This window comes from Trachemys scripta, chromosome 3 (assembly GCF_013100865.1).
Source record: "Trachemys scripta elegans isolate TJP31775 chromosome 3, CAS_Tse_1.0, whole genome shotgun sequence".
In the NCBI taxonomy this organism is placed as follows: Eukaryota; Metazoa; Chordata; order Testudines; family Emydidae; genus Trachemys; species Trachemys scripta.
In genome coordinates this window covers 12,787,639-12,811,235 of record NC_048300.1, presented here as the reverse complement: position 1 = coordinate 12,811,235, position 23,597 = coordinate 12,787,639, and the positions used below count along the sequence as shown (strand labels likewise).

At 43.8% G+C, this 23,597-nt stretch overlaps 1 protein-coding gene across 1 annotated transcript in view; it reads right to left on the bottom strand.

Annotated features, from left to right (window-relative positions):
- The window catches only part of SPTLC3 (serine palmitoyltransferase long chain base subunit 3), a 120,459-nt gene that overhangs the window by 7,820 nt on the left and 89,042 nt on the right, over positions 1-23,597 (bottom strand). The window contains exons 8-9 of the mRNA XM_034764137.1: positions 20,217-20,436; positions 18,788-18,914 (exon numbers count right to left, since the gene is read on the bottom strand). Of these exons, the coding sequence (XP_034620028.1) occupies positions 18,788-18,914; positions 20,217-20,436 (347 nt within the window). The remainder of the gene's footprint in view (positions 1-18,787; positions 18,915-20,216; positions 20,437-23,597) is intronic.

Here is a 23,597-nt window from a genome sequence, read left to right as displayed (position 1 = left end):
AGTATCTGGTATACTTCCATCCAGTTCTATGATTGTTCTTCCCTGATTAAAAATTTCCTGCTATATCCTTGTGCTGGCAAGATGTGCAAATTCCATTCAAAATAGTTGCAGAGATTTTTCAATCGTAACCTATTTTCACAGGCTCTTGTTCAAGGAAACCCGATTCCACATGTCCCATGTCCAAATCGCACTGCAAATTCATAGACCAGGTTCAGGTTCTCATGGGTTTGCACCTGTACACATGAGCTGGCCAAGTACAGAAGTGAAACTGGTAGCCATGGAAGAACGAAAGCAGAATTCATCTTACTGCATTTGAGTACCATCCCTTCTGGAAGACAGAGATGTGTCCATAGGCAGAGGCTGCTCACTTCCTACGCCTCTAGCACCCTCCTTTGCTAGCCTAGAGCTAGTGAAACATTTCTGGCTAAAACAAACAAGGAACAATTAAAGAGAGGCTAGAAAGTCAGCTTTGTATTTTTTCACCTTTAAAAAAAATATTGCGCCCACCATTCTTTTGAAAACAATGCTGAAGTAACCATTTTTTCCACACATGCATCTTGAGGTCTTCCTCTCACCCACCTCACAATTAAGTGCACAGGCACAGACTTTCTAATGTGGCAGGGGGTGCCTAACCCCTCGCTCTGCCCCAGGCCCTGCCCCACCCCTTCCTCTAAGGCCCCTCCCCCACTCCACTTCTTCCCCTCCCCCAGCACGCCACGCCCTCGCTCCTCCCCCGCCCTCCCAAAGCCTCCTGCATGCTGCAAAACAGCTGACTGTGGCGGGTGGAAGGTGCGGGGAGGGAGGGGGAGGCACTGATCAGCAGGGCCTGCTGGCGGGTGGCAAACACTGGCAGGCTGGGGGAGCTGATAGGGGGCTGCTGGTGGGTGCTCAGCACCCACCATTTTTTCCCCATGGGTGCTCCGGCGCCTATGATTAAGCGTACATATTTATAAGACGAGCCAAATAAAAATGTTTTGCAATAGAAAATACAGAGGTAGGGAAGGGGAAACCATTTTTAAAAAAATCCTTCAAAATCTTTACTTCGGAAAAAGGCAAACGAGTCCCATACAAATGCAGTTCCACATGCACCGTAAACAAAAAGGGTAAAGGAATATCTGATATCAAACTACCTACAAGAGTGTAACATGAAAGCACTACATAAAGTCTCGGGCAGTGGTTAATAGTTCAGAGGAACACAGGAACTGCCAGACTGGATTAGAGCCCAAAGGTCCATATAGACCAGTGTCCCATCACGGACAGTGTCCAGCACCATTCTGCCATCAGGTCTGAAGCGGGGTGCCACGGGTTTTTTTGAAAAGCTACATATGAGGACAAGGGGGGGAAAGCTGCCTTCTAATTAGCTGTCTGTCTCACTGCCCCGCCTACTCTGGGGCTGAGCAACCAATCAGAGCTCAATCACCCTCTCTTCCCCACTCTGCTCCTGTGTGAGCAATGGGTCGGCTCCTTTGCCCCCCCATTCCCTCCCGCAGCTGCTGGCTGGGGCGGGGAGAGGGGGAAAAAGCCCCTGGAGCTTGAGGTGTGCCATGGCAGAGAAAAGGTTGGGAACCACTGCTTTGGAGGAAGTTGTAAGAACCCTGCAGTAGACAGATGTGGGGTAATCTGCCCTGCACGTAGGGTATCAGCCTGGTCTCTAATAATTAGGGATTGGCTTAAGCCCTTATGCCCAAGCTTTAATATCCCTTCTACGTTTTGCTGCTAGTAATTATGATAATTCTGGATATTGCTGATATCCATATAAATATCTAATACATTTTTGGATCTTATTAACTTCCTGGCCTCAACAATGTCCCATGGCAAGGTCAGGGCCATCTGCTTCCCTCTGCTTCTGGAAATTGCTCCATGGAGGCCCAAAAGAGAAAGAGCCAGTTCCATGGCACGCTTCCTCCTTTCTCTCAACCCACGGCAGGCAGCTGATCACTAGTCTGGAAGGGGTAGGCTGGGAGGCCAGATGAGCTCAACGGCATTCTCCCACCCCCAAGCCACAGGAGAAAGCAACACAAGCTACAGCAAACAGAGCTTGTCCTCTGTGCTCCACTGGGGGAGAAGAGAGTGACAGGACCAGGAGTTGGCTGCCCAAGACAGTTACATAAGCTAAGTCAAGAATTCGGCCTATCAGATATTATCAGAGTTGAAGGATGACTTTTGATCATTGAAGATCATGTGAAATGATTAAAGACACTTCAACAATATTTCAGATGTATTAATTTTCTTACTAAGTGACATCCAGGGATGTCTGCATGGCAAGAAATTGCATTCATATAATGCTTTTAGTTGCTTTGGAAAGCACTTTTACTTATATCAATGTTGAACAGAAAACAGCAATACAGGTCAAACAAGTGTCTTGAAATTCATTCAGACATTTGAAATATTACACAGTTGCTTTTATTTAATCTCACATATTACAGTCTATTAAAAATGATTTTCTACTCCTATTGTTTTGATGGCAGCCTAAGTTGAATGTATTTTAAAATAAATTGTTCTTTCCCCCGCTGTCAACCTTGCAAATAGATCAAACGCATACAACATGTAATGCATGTGTAGTTACACTAAAGTTGTATATAAGCAGTTCCATCCAATTCTAGAATAGCTATACAAGTCATAACATTATGTATATTACCCACATTAATTTGGAAAGTAGAATCCCCAGCTGATGATCCGTTTACACCCTGAAGCAAGAGAACTCATAGACCTTGTCAGTTTTTTAATGCTAGGTAGTGTAACAGATGTTCTTCCAATTCATATAATTGTATTTGTCCCAGTCATGTCCTGTAGCATTGATTATTATGAAATAATTATATGTTGAATTAGAAAGTATTTCCTTGTATCTGTTCTAAATTTGTTGCCTTCCAACTGAGAGTGTCCATTTGTTTTTGTGGTATGGGAAAGGGGTAAATAGGAGTGTTTAGAATCATAGACTATCAGGGTTGGAAGGGACCTCAGGAGGTCATTCACCTTCACTATACTATGCTGTTCATTGTTTTACAGACCTTCACCATATGCTCTCAGTCTCATTTTTATTCTTTCCAAACTAAATAATCCCTGTCTTTTTACACTCTCCTTTACACATCTTCTTCTAATACCTCTGATCTTTCCAGTTGCTACTTTCCTTCTGGTGATTCCAGTAATTGAGGAGATGGCATGATACCATGTTCCAAGATGTATAATACCATGTAAAAGCATCCATGTGCTTTATTCCCTAAATATCAGTCATGCCCCCCTGGCATGTTTCTGGCTTGCCTGTCCCCTGTCCCCTGCAGCTCGAATGGCAGCAGGCCGCCCCCGCCCTTCCCCCCCCCCAACTCACTCACAGGGGCTGAGTGATCTGGAGCCTCCTTCCCCCCATGCATGCTGGGCCCCTGTCCCCGGCAGCCTGGCTGCCACTGCCTCCCAGCCAGGCTCTCTCAGGCAGAAGTGGTTCCATCCATTGTCAGAAGCTCTGGGACTTTTCACAACTCTCGCTATTTTTGACTGGGAAGTTGAGTGAAGACCACATAGAATCATAGAATATTAGGGTTGGAAGAGAGACCTCAGGAGGTCATCTAGTCCAATCCCCCGCTCAAAGCAGGACCAACACCAACATATAGTAGTACTGGTCCATGAGGCACTCCAGCATAAGGATCAGATTGTCCTTGGTTCTTGCACAGAGGGAGAGAAGAAGGATGAGTTGTGCAAGGGCCAGGGAGCACTGCAGTCACTGGGAGCATAGAGAATGCTCCTTCCATTTTGTCCCAGGTGCATGATCCACCTTAAAGGAGGCAGGGAGGAGACAAGGCCATGGAGCTGACTGGGAGGAGCAGCATGTACCATCAAATGAATGGTGTAGCTGTGTGATATGGTACAATCCTTCCGGTGTGCCCCATGGGGCAGTGCATCTCCGTATCACACTCAACAGAGACCAGTGGCTAATGCCACAGTCTAGCCCTTAATCCTTTTCCACTGTAAGAATTGCCCATGTTTTACTGCCTACATCTTAAACAGCCTATACTGCATGACAGGGCCTCGTCTCTCAACCCACGTTTCCTCAATAGCACTGCAGAAAGGACTTTCAGTAACAGCTTCTGGAATGTGTAAACAAGTTATGTCCACGAGTTCCTTTGTTGTATGCAGTGTTGTGGTAGCCATGTCGGTCCCAGGATATTAGAAAGACAAGGTGGATGAGGATAAAAATAAATAAATAAACAAACAAATAAATAAAAGAAATTACATCACCCACCTTGTCTCTCCATGAGTTCCTTGCTCGATTATTTTGTGGGTGCTTTCAGAGAATACCTTTGCCACACTAATTTCTCCCCGTCAGTTTATACTCCCCTAAATTCTATATAACACAGTTTTCTCAGCAAGAAATCCCAGGACTCCTGGATTTATCCTTTCTATTTTTATTAAAAGTTGGCACCATAATTGGCCATCCTCCAGTCCTTTGCTTTAATAGTAGCCTAGATGGTCTACCCTTCAGTTCCTTTAGAACTCTGATGAGTGCCATCTGGAGATTTATTGCCATCTAATCAGCTTTTTCATTTTTGATACCTTTATCTCCAACAGTACTTCATCTTTATTACCTGTGAAGGATAACCACAAATAGACATTTCCCCCCCATTCCTGTCTTCCTGGTGGGGTGAAGACCGATGCAAAAAAATCCCACTTAGCTTCCTTATTATTTCCTCCTTTATATCTAGCTAACCCTAGCTTCTTAATTCTGATATACTTCATATATGTGTAATGTGTTTGCAGGGCAGGCTTTGGCTTTTTTGCCGCCCCAGGCAAAAAAGCCGCCGGCCGCCCCCCTGCGGGGGGGGCGGGGCGGCCGGAGCCCCGGGGGGTCGGGGGGAGGAGGGCCGGAGCCCTGGGAGGAGGGCGGTGAGCCCCAGTGGGGGCTCCGCTCTTCCCCCGGCGGCCAGAGCGCAGGGGGCAGGGCGGCGAGAGGGCGGCGAGCCCCAGCCAGGGCTCGCCGCTCTCCCCCCGGCCGCCAGGGGGAGGGTGCCAGGGGGGAGGGCGGCCAGAGCGCCGGGGGGAGGGCGGCGAGCCCGGCCGTGGCCCCGCTCTCCCCGGGGGCCGGAACGCCGCGCCGCCCCCCTCCAGGTGCCGCCCCAAGCACAAGCTTGGTGGGCTGGTGCCTGGAGCCGGCCCTGTGTGTTTGGGTCAACAGCTTTAGCTCTTTGTGCTTCAAATTCCCTCAGAATCACAATTTTGTCTTTCCTTGTAGTAATGTCCCTTGGACTGAATTTGCATTATTAAGAAGATTCCTTTTTTTTGCCCGAATGAACTTTTACAAACCTGGGGCTGAACTGTGGTATCCCATTCACAGGAAGGTGCAATTCATCACGTCCAGAGGGCCTGAACAAAGTTTATGTGCCACTCCAGTTCATTTACTCATATGACCAATCCCATGGGCTTCGCTGGGACTAACTGCATGAGCAAATGCTCACCAACGTAAGTAGAATTTCCATAGTTGGGCTTTTGGCATTCAACTGTTGCCCTACTCTTCCCCGGTTTTTGTTCTCAGGAATACAGACTTTGTGACTCTAATCAGGTAATTCTTTAGCCGTCTCCATTCGGATTCTATGGATTTTCATTTCCTAACTTTCCCCTTCAGGCTGTATCAAACTTCCTCTTTAAAAAGAAAATAAAATCCACTTTTCTGGAAAGGTACCATCACAGTACTATCTCCTGGCATGGTCCCCTGCTGAGGTCATGTCAAATGGTATCCTTTTATGTCATTGGGCCAAATGAGGCAGTTAGAAAAAGAGCCATAGAATGGTGAAGAGTGTGGTAAGTTAAAAGTGATCTTCCAAATAAAAAAATGGGTTTCTATCCTTTTTGGTTTTAATGAGGCATAAAATAAGATGTAAAGCGTTTTTATTTGCCAAGGTATTCTTTCCTGCTTGTTTTTTATCTTAGAAAAAAAGCAGGAATATCAAGCCTAATCTTCCCTCTTTAAGCTGGGGGACTCATTGGAGGACTGGAGAACTGGAATGAACTTCCTCAGCCATCACTTAAAGGGTAGCATGGCTGAATGTTTCAGAAAAAGAGCTTTTCTCCCAAGCCCTTGCCAGGAGTTAGAATGAACCAACTCAATCTCTCTCTCACCTATTCCTTATGTGGCCCTGTTATCATGATCATTCCATGTTGACAACATTTACTAATATAAAATCCGGATAAGCTCATTTGTCTCTAAAAGTCTCTTCCCCTCTCAGTTGCTCACGTCCTCCAGCAAAAGCAGGGGACTAGAGAATCAATATTTATGTTAAAAAAAGAAGCAGTGAAAAACCACTTATGTTTGAAAAACCTTTCAGTCCTTTCTACATCACAAGGAAGCAGATTTCTAGCAGATTTTGTTGCTTCCCGTATCTTTAACAGCCTGATTGCACAACCCCGTTTCCAGTAAGAGGTCCATATCACATGCTTCATTACTTCATTTCTGTTTCTATAGATTCTACAGTGAATCCAGCTCTGGCTCATCCAGAATTTTTATTCAGATAGTCTAGGAATTCTTTGTGGTTAGTACCATTGCTCCATTGCTGCAAGTGAACCTGTTTTAGATTTCCCCCCAGTAAATACAATAACCCATAGATTATTCTTGTCACTAAAGCTTCAGAAATTCTGATCATGTCTCCCAATACAAAGTATTTCAACTTCTCTCTTTTGTTTGTGAAGTGTAGAGTATTGGTACTCTACATGAATAGTTTTTACTCTTAATACCTATTTTTATTTACTTCTTTCTGCTGACTCTATCCACTTACTGTATTGCTGTTCCTTGGTTCCCCATTCTCCAACCTGGTCCAGCTGTGATTACTGTGTTAACCCCTATTACTAGCTAGGTACTGAGCAGATGGCATTCTCAGACTACACTGCTCCTCAGCACCTGTTATCTTTCATTCTCTTCCCTTTTGGTTAATGTGGGTTTCACCACACCTATGCAAGCCCTGTTCCTCTAATCATTTCCTACTGCTTAATAAATTCTAGGTTTAGCTGAGATCTATTGCTTCATCCCTTTTGTATCTCATCTAGTCGAGACGCTCTCCTGACAAGCTTCTGGCTGGGAAATTTATAGGGAAACTGGGACTTGCTCTATAGTGATCAGTGTTTTGTTGAACAAATTAAAAGATCCCATAAAACCACTGCATTTGTAACTTCATGCACAAAACTGCCCACGCAGACAACTGGTTAGTTACAGTTTCTGCCGTTCAGTTTAAAACGTTCTGTGTAAGAAATCTGCTGGGTTAGTAGAGGCCACAAATAGTTTAACCATCTCTCCCGTGCTGCTAAAACAAAAACAGCTGTGCCAGAGCAAGGAAAACAAATGAAACACAAAAGCATCCTACTACAAAGCTTTCCAGTCTCTAATAAAAACAATAGTCTGTGGTATTTCCAAAAGTATTTTTGGTGTAGGAGCTCTCAAAAAAACCAGGAGGAAATATTGAGGGGCTCGGGCGGGGGACCACAGAATAGCTTGACTGAAATCTACAAAATGAAAGTTCTCCCTTCATTTAGTAACATGTTATTAGTACCTCTTAATGCATAGAAAGAAGTGTGTGTGTGTGTGTCTTAAAGATTAAAAATAACTGTAGTATTTTAACACTACCCAATCTAATACCTAAACTCTCAGTCCACCGCATTTGAAACTACTGACTTTTCAACTAGGGAAAGTTTTCATAGATGCAGATATTGCTGGGGGATGTAGTTTAAGATGTCTCCTTTCTAGTCAGCTATTTACCACAACGCTGGAAAGAGAGTCTCAGCCATTCAAAAGTCCAGGCTTTTAAATATTTATCAAAATTATTGGATCATTGCATAGAGCTGACAAATAAAAAATATGTAACAATTTAAGGTGCAGGTTATATTCGTTCCCTATTAAGGGAAAAATCCCACCCCGGAGTGATGTGGCTATACTGACATAAGTTGGTAGAATAGCCTCAGACAAGCTCCTCAAAACTGAATATCCAACCACCCCAAATCTACATCCTTAGACAATTTGTAAGTGCGGAGGGAGTGTTCTCCTTTGGAGCATGCCCACAGAGCTCAATTCAGGACATTCAAATGCTGATGCAGGAATGCCTTTTAAAACAGTGTGACATCCCAGAACATTAGACTCAGAATGTTAACACCATTTTGCTGCGGATGGAAAAAGCCTAGAAAAAGATCAGAAAATGGATGAATTCTGAATAGTAAGGTGATCTCTGAGGGAGAGACTACTGGAAGAGGATGGGCAGGTGGGTGACCATTTCTTTACCAAGCCTCACCACTTTCCTTTCTGATGTTAAGTTTTTTGGTTACAGACCCCCTACTTGCCTCATACACATTGTCATCTGATGTAGTACTGCTCCACTACTACCATATATAATCAGTTATTTATCTCGTACGCTACAGTGGTAGGTGCAGCAGACAAATCTCAAGTTTGCAATTATATTTCAACGCTCCTTTTGTTTTTAGTTTTATGAGTCTCTTCAATACTAGATGTAAGGGGAGCTTTGGGTAAAGCACAGGCTTTCATTTGAAGGGCCTAATTTCCCTCCCACATACCTGACCCCAATTTCTTCCCCAGGCTTGCTGGCTCCCTTTGCCGGCTGGCTGAATTAAGGAGGCAAAGCCTACTCTTTGCCCCTGCCCATTTATTCCCCATCACATGTGGGAGGGGAGAAGTGGTTCTGTGGAGGCTGCCTAGGGTGACCAGACAGCAAGGGTGAAAAATCGGGAGAGGGGGTGGGGAGTAATAGGAGCTTATATAAGAAAAAGACCCAAAAATCGTGACTGTCCCTATAAAAATCGGGATATCTGGTCACCCTAAGGCCGCCACCCCACCTGCATTGTGACCTGGAATATGGGTAATCAGTGCAAAGGGACAGGAGGTGCCCAATGCCTTCTCATTGTCTTGAGTGAGCACATAAGGCAGCTCAGAGTTGAGCTCTCTGGGTACAAACCTGCTTTCACTGGAGTCTCGCAATGTGAGTGTTGAATTCAATAGCTTAACTGTCTGAGGACCAGATTCTTAGCTGGCGTAAATCATTGACTTCAATGGAACTAGGCTGATTTACACAAGCAAATTATCTTACCCTCTGACTGCAAAATTATCATCCCTCTCAAGCAAAGTTTCTTTTACTCTTCCAAAGACATTTGTTTTTCACTTCTGAAAGCTTTTAACCAGCAAAGACTTTAGATGTGTCCAACTTCTGCACAACATTTTTACCTTTGAACTCCACATGAAGGTTTTTAAACCTGGGAAATTCTTACTCAACATATTGAAACCAGGAACAAGCAACCTGTAGCCTTTAATGTTTATATCTCAGGTGTATGTTCACTGAAAGAGGGTTATTTTTCCTGAATCTGTTCCAGAGAAGATAATCCCGCTCTTTGTACTTTTCCTCAGCATACAGTGGGCTAAGCAAGACACAAATTCACCTGCTTTAATCTTCTCCAGCTGTTTTTTCATGGGGACTTTTTAGATAATTAGTCATCCAATCAAACTTCTACATACCAGTGTCAGACTGTCTCTTCAATCTATGTTCCTGAGATACAGAACTTTACTCCCCTGCCTTCCTCTAGTAACAACTAGATAGTAAAATGAAAACTTTAATAGGCTGCAAAATTTTTTGAAAAACAATAGCTGTTCTTCTCCCCTAAACAGTTACAGATGGACTGATTTTCTTTCCTTCTCTGGTTCCACTATAGAAGTAACACATATGTACCTCCATGTGCACTAAATCACAAATAGAACATTATAAAACCAGGGTGCCTAAAGGAAATGAACTCTAAGATAACAGTTCTGTATAAAAACAACTTTGTTATGGATTAGGGAGAAACAAAGGGATTTTCTTCTACACTAACACCACCTATAAACCAAAATGATTTAGACTAATACTCCTGCTAAATAAGCCTTTAAGGACTAGAGTCAGTCTAATTTTAACTGTGAATTAAGTTTTCAGAGAAAAAGCAATGGTAATTTCAAATAAAGGACAGAGAAGAGGAGGAATTGTACAAAATGCTGTTGATTTTTTTATTGGCCAGGTATGTACAGGCACTTACACACAATATTGATAATGCAGTATCATGTACACTAAAAGCACCTTGCATGAAAACAGGGAGAGAGGGACAAGCCCTTGCTGTGCATATTTATTACCAAACACAGGTGATTAATCACAAAGCATGTCAGTCCCTCAGCTGAAAGCCAGCCAGCACACATTGCACTACATCTGTAACATATTAGGTATTACTGAAATGCCAAGGATCTAAATGCATTTAGGAAAGGCAAGTCTCTCTTTTGTGTTCCTCAGACTGATTACCCACTGCCAATTGGAGTAATACGACAGCAGCAAGAGGGAATGGAAAGCTCTGCTATCTCTAGAATGAAGAAGGTCCCCTGACGTGCCACGGAACGCTGTATTATCGCCTATTGTAAAAATGAGGTTTTGCTTACGAAACACCAGTTGTGAACCCCTTGCTTATGCTGAGTAATTCCTATTTCCTTGACTTCAGTACCACTACTGGAGGGAATAATTGCACACAAGTGTGTGCAAAGGAGTTCACAATCTGACTTCGTAAGAATAACTGTGAGATTGATTTCTATGTTAGTCTGTGTATCTCTTTCACAACCTCTTTCTCTAATGCTTAATTTGAGACTAAGGGGAGATCATTATTGTGCGAGGGATTATCAAAAGCACCCAGCATTGGCCTCTGTCCAGGTATGCCAGAACGGGGGGGGGGGAGGGGCATGGCCCCATCACTTTTAAAAGGGGGAGGGCTATTCCCTCCCACTTTTTACCATCTATAAGGGTGAGTGACAGGGGAGAGGGCGTGGAGAGGTGCAAGCAGGGTGTGGGGTTTTGGGGGGAAGAGGCAGAGCGGAGGCAGGGCCTCGGGGGAAGGGGTGGTACAGGGGTGGGAGTTTGGGGAGAGGGGGTAGTGAGGGGGCAGGGCCTTGGGGAAAGAGGAGGCCTGGGGCAAAGGGGCAGTGCGGGGCCACAGGCGCGCGCCAGTGGCCCTCCACTTTTAGGGAGCTTCTGCCACTCCTGTCTCTGTCCCAGTGGTGGAATGAATGGAGGGAAGCAGGGGTGACCGCACCCCTAGCAGCCATTAGGTGTATGCGTGGCGCCTTTTGTGGCACGGAGAGTGAGCCCGCCCTACACTCACACGGTAGCGGTGGCTCCTGGCCCATGGAACTAGGCTCAGCTTCCCGCTAAGGCATTGCAGCATGGTGCACGAGGTCGCACAGTGCCCAGGTTGCAATGCCTGGAGGAGGGAGCTGGGTCTAGCCCTGCAGGACGGGAGCCGCCTCTGCCAAGTGAGTGCAGGGCAGGTTTGCTCTCCAGCTCACCACCAATGACCCATCACCCCACCCCCTGCCCTCCAGTGGCAAAACCTCACTCCAGCACTGCTCTATTCCCACTGACGTCAACAGAAAATCTTCCACTGACTTCAACAGGAGCAGCATTACGCCGCTGTTGAGTACTTTTAAAAGTCTTGCTCTATAAGCCTATTACTCAAGTTCCCTTGCCTGTTAGAATCAATAGTCCATTGTTCTCTAGGGACGCAATTCTCCCACATATAGGGTGAGGAGTACCTTACTCTGCAGGTGGCGCCGTTGAAATCAGCGCGATTACATTCAGGGTTTGTTCTGCTTCAGCTTGAGTACTGGTGGCAGAATCCAACCTGACTCATCATCTGCTGCTGAGAAAATGGCTATGATGCAAGGCCCGGATCCAGCCAGGCACTTAAGCATTTTAAGCACATCACACCTGGGTAGTCTCATTGCATTTAATGAGAATATTCATAGGCTTAAAATTAAGCATATCCTTAAGTGTTCTGCTGGATCAAGACCTAAGAGAAGCGATTGCAGCTCATAATAAAAGACAAGAAGAAAATCTTAGGGATTTGAAACTAATGTAGTTCATCATGGATGGCTCCAATCCTGCAAGCTGTTGCGAGTGGGTGCTGGGACCTGCCCACACAGAGCAGCTTGCAGCATTAAGGCCTCAGATTTTAGAAGAGACACTGACAGCCATATTTAGTTTTACAAAACATGAAAGGCCAGATTTTCAAAAGAGCTCAGCTCCCATTTAGCACTGGAATCAGGAGCTGAGCTTCTTTGAAAATCTGGTGCCAATTGTGGGTGCTGAGCATGTTTGAAAATCTGGTCCTATGTTTTTACAAAACCCAAGACAAATGTAAATGTTTCCAGGGATTCAGCGCCAATTTTTAAAATAAACCTTTAAAAAACAAAAACATATTCCCCGGCAGGTTTTGCAATCCAAAGATGCCAGCTTTGATCTAGTACATGAGAACTCAATTCTGACGACAAACTACTAGTCCCATTTTCAATTTCCAAGCAGAGAGAGCAATTGTGATCCAAACTTAAACCAAAGACCATAAATAGTGAAAGTCATTTGCATTTTAAAAATATCCTGTCTGTTTTAATAATCTCAGGTATTGTTTTGTAACATGCATGAGGACAGTAGCTTCTTAAGAATATATTTAAAAACTGACAGAGTTCCATAAAAGCATATAGGAAAGAATGCTACTTTATTGTCAATGAATTACCACGTATTAAATAGAAAAAATATGACTTTTGAAATGCTTCATTAGCAAGTTACATCACTACATTTTATTCTTCGTCAGTATGGAAACTGCTTTTGTTTGTTAGCAGTCTTAAATCTGTCCACTCAGTGGTTCTATTTTGTTACCTATCAAATTTAAGTGTAAAAATATGCTCATGATATTCTCAATAAGAGAAAAAGGTGCAAGGTCACAGCTGGAAGGGGCTAGCTTGGCTTTTTCAGGCCTAATCCTAGTCAAGAAGCTCTGTCAGTGCCTTACAGGCAAGTACGCATAGTATAAGCTATATTAAAAATCAGACAAAGTCCAAGTATTCTGAGCCAAGTGCAGGCTCATCTAGGGGCTAAAACAGCTGTTGAGTTTCCTGAGGTACCTCCAGTGGTGTAATGAGAAGCCATGAAGAGAAGGCATAAAGAATATATATATAATCCAAACTATAAAGTGAATGTCATGGGAACTTCTGCTTACCATATCCCATATGAATGAAGAAGGGTATATTTGAGATTAAAAGGCAATGCAAGTTTAAAAGGGATAAAATGACTTTAAAAAAAAACAAAACAAAACACCGCGAACTATCCTATAGAACTCACTGCTACATGGTATTGGTGAGGAATATAGTTACAGCTGTGAAAGGTTCATACAGGGATTAGACACTTGTATTCTATTAACAATTGTATTATATGAACGACAATAGAACATTTGCAGTTACTCTATCTAGGATAAACATTGCAAATGCTATGAGTCCTCAAGCTTTAGTGCCTGAACTGACATATCAACTCAGGGAGAGGTTTCCTCCTCTTCAACTAAGAATGCTTTAATACTGAACAAATGGCTAGAGGCATTATGGAATTTTTCACCATTTTCTGAATCCTCTGGCACAGGCCATTGTGGAGGCAGAATACTTAACTACTTGGACCATTAATTAGAGGGAGCCTGGCATTTCCTGGTTCGATTTGCTCAGTGAACAGGAGAAAACAAGGTAGAATGAAGGGTATGCAGTAATGTACTCATGGATTCTGTAAAACTGTTACAGGCCATCTAGTGTACATAAGATAGTCAAGAGATATTGGTGAAATGATCATGAAATGGTGCTTGATGGCTTCAGGACTCTATCACAAATTCTGTGCCAGGTATTCATTTGTAGATAAATTTTGGGGGAGACCTTGTATTTCCTGCATCTCTTTTTAGTTACATAATGTGGGAGTTTTTGAATGATAAAATGGAACATCCCACTGAAAGTAAAACACATTTTGCCAGTGGGTACACAGCTATTTGCTAACAGTAGAGGAATGGTGAGACTCAGGACTCCTGGGTTCTATTCCATGTTCTGAGAGGAGTATACCGCACTATACTCCTGTCCCACCCAAGCCTGAAATCTTTGCTCCTGTCCCTCCAATATATCCATGTCCCAGTTTTAGACCTTCCCTTCCCAACCCAACCTGCAACCCCTTCTTAGTCCCAGTCTTCCCCTTTATCCCAATGTCCTCCAACTCCATCCCCTTATCTCAGTCCACTACCTTCCCACCAAACTCTAACAAGTCTCTACAGAACACTTGAAATGGAGATGTTTCAGAGACTCACATATGGGTGGATTTTCACAAAGATGGCAAAAGGCACAACCTTGACATCAGGATGACCTTGTGCCAAGTTTCAAAGCATGGAAGTGTTAGAGCTACTCAATGAAACATCTATACATTGTTTTGCCCATGTTAAATATTCTTATGTTTCCCTAACTTTATTGAGAGAAACAACAGAACTTTTTTTGTTGAAATAAATAAATAAAAAAATAAATTTGGCCATAGGCAGACACCTGGCATCCATGGAAAATTTCAGTCTGAAAGGTTGAAGTTTGGCAAAGTTATAAGGAACTGAAAACAGGGGCTTATCATGGAAACTGTTGGGCAACACTGACTGCAGATATCAATACCTGCAATGCCTTTAATTATTTATATATATTTTATATATAAAAATGAGGAGTCCTTGTGGCACCTTAGAGACTAACAAATTTATTTGGGCATAAGATTTCGTGGGCTAGAACCCACTTCATCACCACTAGTGCACACATGTATCTACTCATACCCTCCAGTCATGCATCCATTAATTAGATCTTGGAAATTCAAACCTTGTTTTCTTTTTCAACCAAGCATAATCATGCTAAAGCAAAATAACTGCATTAAAAACAACAGCAAATCGATCATTTTGATACACGAGAAGGTAAACACAAACACTGGCTGCATTTCTGGGCTTTGATTACATCCAATGTGTAAGCACATTTCTCTTGCTCTACTCGAAGTCAGATGTTTACCAGATCAAGGCAGAGTTACTTTAACAACTAATGGAAGGCAGGGTGGAAGCCCTATAACTAACTTGGGAAATGTAAAACAAAACTGAGCAAAGCACTAGAAAATATACTATAGGGAATAACCTGGAAGCTGTAAGGGACTGACTAGTCACTAAATGATCAAATAGGTCTTACCCTGTCTGATTTCTGTACATCTATCATTCTAGGATCCAGTGATGAAGACAACTGTAAGAACGGGACAAATGTACTCATTTGCCACCAAGGTATTTCACTGTCTCTCTCTTTGTTAAGTTAACATGGAAAACTCACCAAGTTGTATTTTCTTTCCTTTTCAAAATACTTAATACATGTGCTGGCAGTTTTCCTAGATATCTGAGAGTCAGCACCTCTCCATCTACAGGAATATCTGTCGGAGGGGAAACACTTTGTGAGGCTCTCCTTATAGAGAGTCCCCCAAACCATTCTGTGGGGAATGGGAACGGGAACAGCTTTACTCCCATGCAATGAATTCCATTCTCACAATCCAGCAGACCCTCAGGGAGAGGCCATCCCTCCTCACTGGCTCTGGGGTTCCAGACTCATCTCCATTCCATGGTAACACACAACTCATTGCAACTTGCCTACTGGGGCCTCCTCTGCCACTGGGACCTACCCTGAAATGGAGGCTTCCCCAGTACAGAGGAGTCTGTGAAAAAGGTAATATGGCCTTCAGCCATGTTATCTTTCCTGGGTAATTGTCATAGGGCTCTTGGAATACCCATACCCACCTTTACCCATTCCTCATGAAGACCCCATTCTTCATAGAGTTTTCTGTGTGTTCCTTAATTTGGGGTTGGGAAGAGAAACGTGTGCATAGAGGTGGATTACTTAACCTTCTGCACGGGAGAGATAAACTCCATATGTTGATGGTGTCTTCCATTTTGGGATTTAGGGATGTCATCTTGTCTGAGTTGAGACTTTCCCATCATGTGGCATGTTGCCCCACAAGGATCATTCAAAAATTAACAGCTGCTATTTTATATTATATTAGTGCACAAGGGCCCCAGCCAAGTTCAGGGCCCTGCTGTGCTAGGTGCTAAGCAAACATCTAGGAAGATTCAACCAGAGCACGCTCTCTCTCTCTTTTTCTTTTTACATTCTGAGCCACAACCTCTGTTCCTGATGCCAAAGCAGCATCAAAGCCCGATGACCTGATGCTCAATACATTTGTATTCAATTTTACAAGGCAAATTAAAATAAATTGCCAGAGCTAACAGATAAGCGAAGCAACTCAGTTCATGTAAAAATACATTGTGTCACTAAACTACATTGCTGCTCACAGAACTTTTTCTGAAACTCTAATCCTCCAAATCACCTAGGGGTGGACAGCTTTAAAGGCCCTCTCTTGAACCCAGATCTCCTATCAGAGTGCCCTATACTGTACACAGAATCATGTTACCCCAAAGCCATTTGTAAGTAGCTCTGAAAGGCTGAGATTAGAAATGCTCTACAGATATAATGCTTTACATACCATGTGTCTTAGGCCCTAAAGATATAACTCTTGAAAAGGGTTAGTACAATATTGCCCTCTGTTGGTGAGCATTTTTATAAAACTGATTCAGAGGATTATATAATGTATCAGGACCATTTGAATGTACAGGAGGCAAAATACAAGGAATACATCAGAGTGAGTCTCTTATATTAGATGCTACATAGATTTTACTATCCCCAACCCTTTCCTTTCAAATTGGAGAGTATAACAACAACTTCCTTAATCCAGTTTGGATTATCTGCCTAAATGACTAAAATATTGTTTCCCCAGCCTGCAGGCATCACAATGGAATGTTTCTAGATTCCAAGTAACCTTAATTTTTGCTAGTGCACTGAAGTGAATTTTGGTATTTTGGGCCAGATTCTCCATTCCTCCTTTTCTGCACTGGCACCTTGCAAATGCTGGCCTGGACCAGAGGACCCATTGGCCCCGGTGAAAATCTAAATAGCCCCAGGCTGGTTTGCAACAGTGCTCTATGGGGCATTGCATCAGTACAAAATAGTTGGAGTGCAGTCTGATGTGGCCATGCCTCCATCACTCTCCATCCTCTGCTTGCCCCCCAGCCCAGGACTATGAGGGAAGGCCACCAGGAAGTCATTGAGTAGCTCTTCTCCGGGCAGGGACCCCTACTACAAGAAGATTCTACCTTCTTTATAAATGAGCTGCTGTTCAAGACACAATCCAGCTCTTCAAGTGTATGTTATACATAAAATTGCAAAATCCACATCATTCTCCCTAAACACCTCCAGAAAATTCAAATGCATTGGTACATCAGCTATTACCCCTGGATTAGGGTACATTTAAGTCCTAGGAGCTTGGATATATGTCAGTAACATACTGCAGTAGTAGCAGATAGTTACATAACACCTGTAGGAGAACACTTCAACCTCCCTGGCCACACAATAGCAGATGTAAAGGTAGCCATCTTACAGCGAAAAAACTTCAGGACCAGACTTCAAAGAGAAACTGCTGAGCTCCAGTTCATTTGCAAATTTGACACCATCAGCTCAGGATTAAACAAAGACTGTGAATGGCTAGCCAATTACAAAAGCAGTTTCTCCTCCCTTGGTGTTCACACCTCAACTGCTAGAAGAAGGCCTCATCCTCCCTGATTGAACTAACCTCATTATCTCCAGACTGATTCTTGCCTGCATATTTATACCTGCCTCTGGAAATTTCCATTATATGCATCTGACAAAGTGGGAATTCACCCACGAAAGCTTATGCTCCAGTACATCTGTTAGTCTTTAAGGTGCCACAGGACTCTTCGTTGCTTTTTACATAACACAGTTGTTCTATAGTTTATATAGTGTACATTATACAGAGAGTCTGATCCTTGGCTACATTAAAGCAGATCCCGTATCACCGAAGGAATACAAATAAGACTTATCCTCCATAAATGACATCAACACATCTTTATTGAGTTTCTCTAGAACTTGGGAACAAAGCACGTTTGAAAACAAATTTAACTTCAGGACACTGCAGTCTAGTTACAAATTTAAGTGTAACATTGTCATCATTTTAGTAGTACCATCATATACAGTGTCACACCTGGGTAGAAAGTCTATGGTATGCTTTCAACTGTTTGCTGTTTCAAACATTTACATTCATCAAGAACATCATGCAGCAACCCCTCTATTGAGACAAGGCTGAGTTTGAAACTCTGGGAATGGTCTCTAAGTAGTATTTTTATTGCAATATCTAAGCCCAACAAGATGATTAATGAGAGATCCTCAGCTTTAACTCTGAACTCATGCTGTGAAGTCAATCATAAGATTTAAAGAGTTTATATCCTTTTCATATACGTTTTTGGGAAGCTATGTGGTCTAGTGGCTAGAAAAGGCACTTGAGAGCAAGGACTCCAGAGAGGCACTTCCATCTCTGCCACTGTCTTGCTCTGTGACCTCAAACAAATCACTTAACCATAGGGTGACCAGACAGCAAATGTGAAAAATCGGGATGGGGTGGGGGTGGGGGGTAATAGGAGCCTATATAAGAAAAAGACCCCAAAATCAGGACTGTCCCTATAAAATCGGGACATCTAGTCACCCTACCTAACCACTGCATGCCTCCAGTTTACTCAACAGCAAAACAGACATCTTCTTGCAGGAGTGTTGTGAAGCTTAGTTTGATAATGGCTTCCAGTGTACTCTGAGATCATTGATAAAACTGTGCATAAGTATGTAGAAGTATGATTAAAAACACCTAGGGGCATGCTAGGATGGATATGATAGACAGTACAATGTGAATGACTGCATTTACATTGCATTTTTTTACCATACTTTTCTACTGCCTTTGGGACCTTTGTTGTTGGAAGGTATTTTTTGCTCCTTGTCAGTAAATGCTAAGATTCTAAATAAAATGTGTGTAGTTAATAAAAGGGGTCTTACCTTGTGTTGTTCCGTCTAGTCCCATGACACATTTCATCGACCGAATGATCTGCTCTGCTACAGGTGGACACATAGATGTGGCATAAATAGCACTGTGCGAGTGAGTTCGTAAAAAATCCACAAGTTCCTTAAACAAGTGAAACAAAATTTGAATTCACTTTGAATTGTCAGGAGAGCAGAACGCCTTCCCAACTACTGATACAGGTGAGGACACATGGAGATCAAGGATATTTGACTGAGACATTTCATGACTGATTTATTTTCTTAATTGTTATTAAAAATCCATGGTCTGAAGAAATACAGGTGATACTTGGCAAATGTAAATCCTTTAAAATGTAAGCTATGCACCTGCACCTGAAACAAAGCTACAAACTAGAATACTACTTTGCTTATATGATGAGAATCTTTACAGAAGTGGGGTAGGGTAGGGGGAGGGGAACCTGGCCTCACTGAGGCACTAATCAACAAGCCGCATTTAAAATACAGAATTGTCCCACCTTTCAGAAGGATGAATGTGCTGGGCAAATGGCAACTAGCGCAGTTTGTCTCCCATTGGATTTAGCAGAAGAAAAGTAACCTCACTAGTGTCTGTATTCAACTTCACAATAGTCTTATTAGTTTGTCTTTAATATAAGGCTGAACCTACCTAGCAGTTCCACCAAAATCCATGGCAACTCCCCATTGCCACGTGCTCCCCACTTTAACATACTCCTTAGTCCTTGACACATGCTTCTGCATAAGCTTAAAATGAAAACAGGCCCCAATCATGCAATTGGATCCACCACCTGCCTGAACCCCTACACACCTGTGCAGAGCACTACAGACTTAAATGGGACTCGATGTGGGCATGGGGATTTGTGCTAGTGGCTCTGAATGCAATTCTTAGGCCCTGATGCTGCAGGGACGCCTCCCCTGCCACTTACCTGAGCCAAAGGACTTTATACAAACTAGGAAAAGTCATAAGTAGGAGGCCTAGTTACAGGACATAAAGGTTTAAGGCCTTGTGTACACAGGAAAGTTTTACCAGTTGTACTGATATAATTTACATGTATAGTTATACCAGCGTAATCCCAAACTGGGCATGCAAATCTGTACATCAAAGCGTATCTAGTCAAGCACAGAGCTGGCTGAATATCCCCATTATTTGTAAAGCCCTCCACTCAGGTTTGGGACAAAAGTACCAATAGCCCAGCAAATTACCTAATATGAATATCAAACAAAAATAAGAAAACTGAATATTTTACCCATTCCAACAAACAGAATAGCTGAACAGTTCAATCATTCATTTGGGATCCAAACAGGAGTGGTGCATTCTCTATAATAGCACTACTATGTGGCAGATTATATGGAAAGGCAGCTATATATGCCAGGCACAGATAGGATGCCATTTGTTTTAGTGTCAAACAGAGACTAGAAGTTTTCTATTTACCTTCTTGCCAGCTATGTATCCTCCAGCTGCTCCAAAGCTTTTGGTGAAGGTACCCATCAATACATCGACATCTTCAGGGTCCATTCCAAAATATTCCACGACTCCCCGGCCGGTGGGTCCCACAGCACCAATGCTGTGAGCTTCATCCAAGTAGAGGTAGGCTTTGTATCTCTTCTTCAAGGCGACTATCTCTGGCAGGCGCACAATGGAACCTTCCATGCTAGAGAACGAGAATTGCTAATGAATCTTTTAATCCCCATCTCTCTTTAAATCTTAGCACTATGGTACACATTATGGACGGCAGGGTTACCGGATACCAAAAAAGGCCTCTTTAAAGCTCAAACCAAATTCGTAGCTCAAAGAAAAACTGGGAAGTCTTAATGCCCATTGCTGAGCAGGCAGTCACTCACATGAGCAGTCCCAGTGACTTCCTTGGTCTTTTTGCAAATTATCAACCCTACTTCTGCATGCAGAAAAGAGAAGAGAAGGGAAGGGTTCAAATGACATGCTGGACTTTATCCAGATTAGTGTATATAATTCAATACAACCCCCCACAATTAGAAGGTATTTGCAACTCTGGCCCCCCACTTATGTCCATATGCCCCCACTCTGACAACATTTACAGGTTATAAAGGCAACAGATCCAGGCAGAATTCCCCCAGTGCAGGAGAAGTCTAGGGTAGCACAGGTGGGAGCCAGGGACAGAAAGATTTATATAGATGAGCTTCAGAGCAGCCCACAGGCACATGTGGGGAGGCTCCCTAATTTAAGGCAGACTTGGCTCTTGGAGAAGGAACAATCTGGAGGTTCAAAGGTGACTTAAAGTGATCTTTGACTCCTTCGCTCCTAGCCTGTCTCTTTCAGGGGATGCCACACACGATCTAGCACTGTACAGGAAAAGATCCTTAATATTTTATGTTTTTTTCTCCTTAGTACGAGAGCAGAATTCAATATGCTGCATTGATGCATTAACAGCATCTTGACACTCCTAGGGAAAAAAGGAAAAGAAACCCAGCGTACTCTCGGTAGTTACCTCAATAGGGTAGGTGAACAGCAGGAATTGGCCTGTAAGATGAACTCCCCAGGAAATAAATTAGAAATCCACTTTAATGCAAGGCAGTTTAGTTATCCGTACCTTTGCTGTGGACACTATTGTGCCTTGAAAACCTGGGTGAGATTACCAGGGAAGCTTATCACCAGATACCTTCAGATGTATTCAATAGTTTATTTTTACAGTGAGTTAAACTTGTTCTCTTGCACTAGCTGTGGTGAGGGAAAAAACATCTGAAAGTGCTAACATATTTCATACCAAAAGCAAGGTGCTGTGTGCCAAGCAAAACCTACATTCTGTGGGGAGGCCCCCTGCTCAGGTGGGTCAAATTGGAAATCTTGAGGCAGCTCCAGCTACATTGAAAAATGGAGCCTGTTCCCCGAATTAAATGTGCAAATGAGTAATACAGTCAGTATGGCCTCCCGGCGTTATTTATCTCGATATCAGTTTCAAACTGTTTTATGCTGCACTCACAGATTTTAGTATTTGCAACATGTAGCTGCATTGTACAAGTTATAAGGGAGAAAGTTTGGCAGTCAAGTAGGGGAGGTTTGGCAGTCAAGTAGGGGACAACAGGCTTTTGGCATAGGGGAGGCTTTTCACGATTTTGGCCTCTTTTCTTTCACTCACTCTCATGGGCAGGGTTATAGGTAACTTGAAAGTTTTGGGAAGGCTTGAACCTGTGCTCCCTAAATCTCGTTAGCTCTTGTCAATGAGAAACCATCCCACTGTACCTCTCCCAATACCCGGCACTACAGCCAATACACAATAATAATACAATGGACTTTGCAATACTTCCGTGTTGCAGCTAAAACATTCAGCAATGTAATAGTATTTTCACATAGCCCATGTTGATCTATGCGGGAAAATTACACCACTGTCTAAGTTATTGTTTCAGGGAGTCTGCAGACTCAGGAAGACACTCTGCATTTGTTTACATTTGGAAGTTTATTTTCACAGCTATAAGGGCTAAAATCTAAATTTAAGAGTAGAAAATCCACTGCACAATTCTACAGCAAAATCATGTGATTGCTCAATCCTGGAATACAGAGAGCTTAGTTAAATTCCCTCTCCTGATATATGACTGCCAGGAGATTTTAAATGTGAAGATAATTTGATGAAATTGTTTTCATACAGTATGACCTAATGATGTAAGTAGGAGTTAATTGTTTTTAGTCTAAACAGGTTAGTGAAACAAAGAACCTATTCGTGTTCTTGAAAGATGCTGGCTTATTTAAATCCTGGGATGGTGGCCAGAGGCCACCAGAACAACGAAAGGCCCAGTTCTTCCACAGAATGGCCAGAACACAGGCAGGTTTCCCTGCATGCTGCCCTGCTAATGAGCCTCAACGCTCCCTTGGGACCAGCTCTAGAGACAAGAAACCAGTTTGGTTTCTTTGCCCATTCTGTCCTTGGCCTCTCTGCTGACCTTTGGTGATTGCGGAAGAAGGCTTGCAATGGGGACGCCTCTCTACTTAGAACTAGACTGAGACCAAACTCATTTAACATAGGCCACCGAGCAGCCCTTATGGAAGGTAAAACTTCCAGTAAATATTACCCCGGGCTGGAGTTCAACCAGGGCCCTAGAGCTGAAAGGAAATGAAATGTCTCTGTTTGTTTCATTTTGGTAGTGTCATTCTTACAAAACGCTCAGGGCATTTCACAGCTCTGGAAGTCTGAAAGGAGGAAGCTTTAACATCTTTTTGGAGTGGGGAGGGGGTTAAATTGTGTCATTGTGGCCTGACTGAGCAGTAGCGTTAAGCTGTGCCATCCACTGAGCAATTCAGGGAGGGATTGTGTCTAGGGTTACCATATTTTAATTTAAAAAAAGGAGGACACTCCACGGGGCCCTGGCCCAGCCCCAACTCCACCCTTTCCCCGCCCCTTCCCCGCCCCGCCCCTTCCCTCCCCAAAGTTCCCGCCCCAACTCTGCCCCCTCCCCTGAACACTCCGCCCCTCTGCTCCTCCCCCTCCCCTGCTTCCCGCGAATCAAATGTTCGCGGGAAGCCGGAAACAGGGAGGCAGCAGGTAAGCTGGGGCTGGGGTTGGGGTTGGGGCTGGAGCTGGGGCGGGGCGCGGCCCCGTCCAGCCCCCCCGGCCGAGCGGCTCCCTCTGGCGGCCGGCCGGCCGAGGCCAAGAGGCTCTGGCCCCAGTGTCTCCCACCCGGCTCGGCTCGGGCCCTAGGGCTCCGGCCCGCCCTGGCCTCGGCAGCCCCAGGGACCCCGTCCCCCGTCCGAGCACCGCCAGCCCCAGTGGCCCCGTCCGAGCACCGCCGGCCCCAGCGGCTCTGGCCGGGACCCAAGTCCCACGACCCCTCCCTCCCTGTTTTC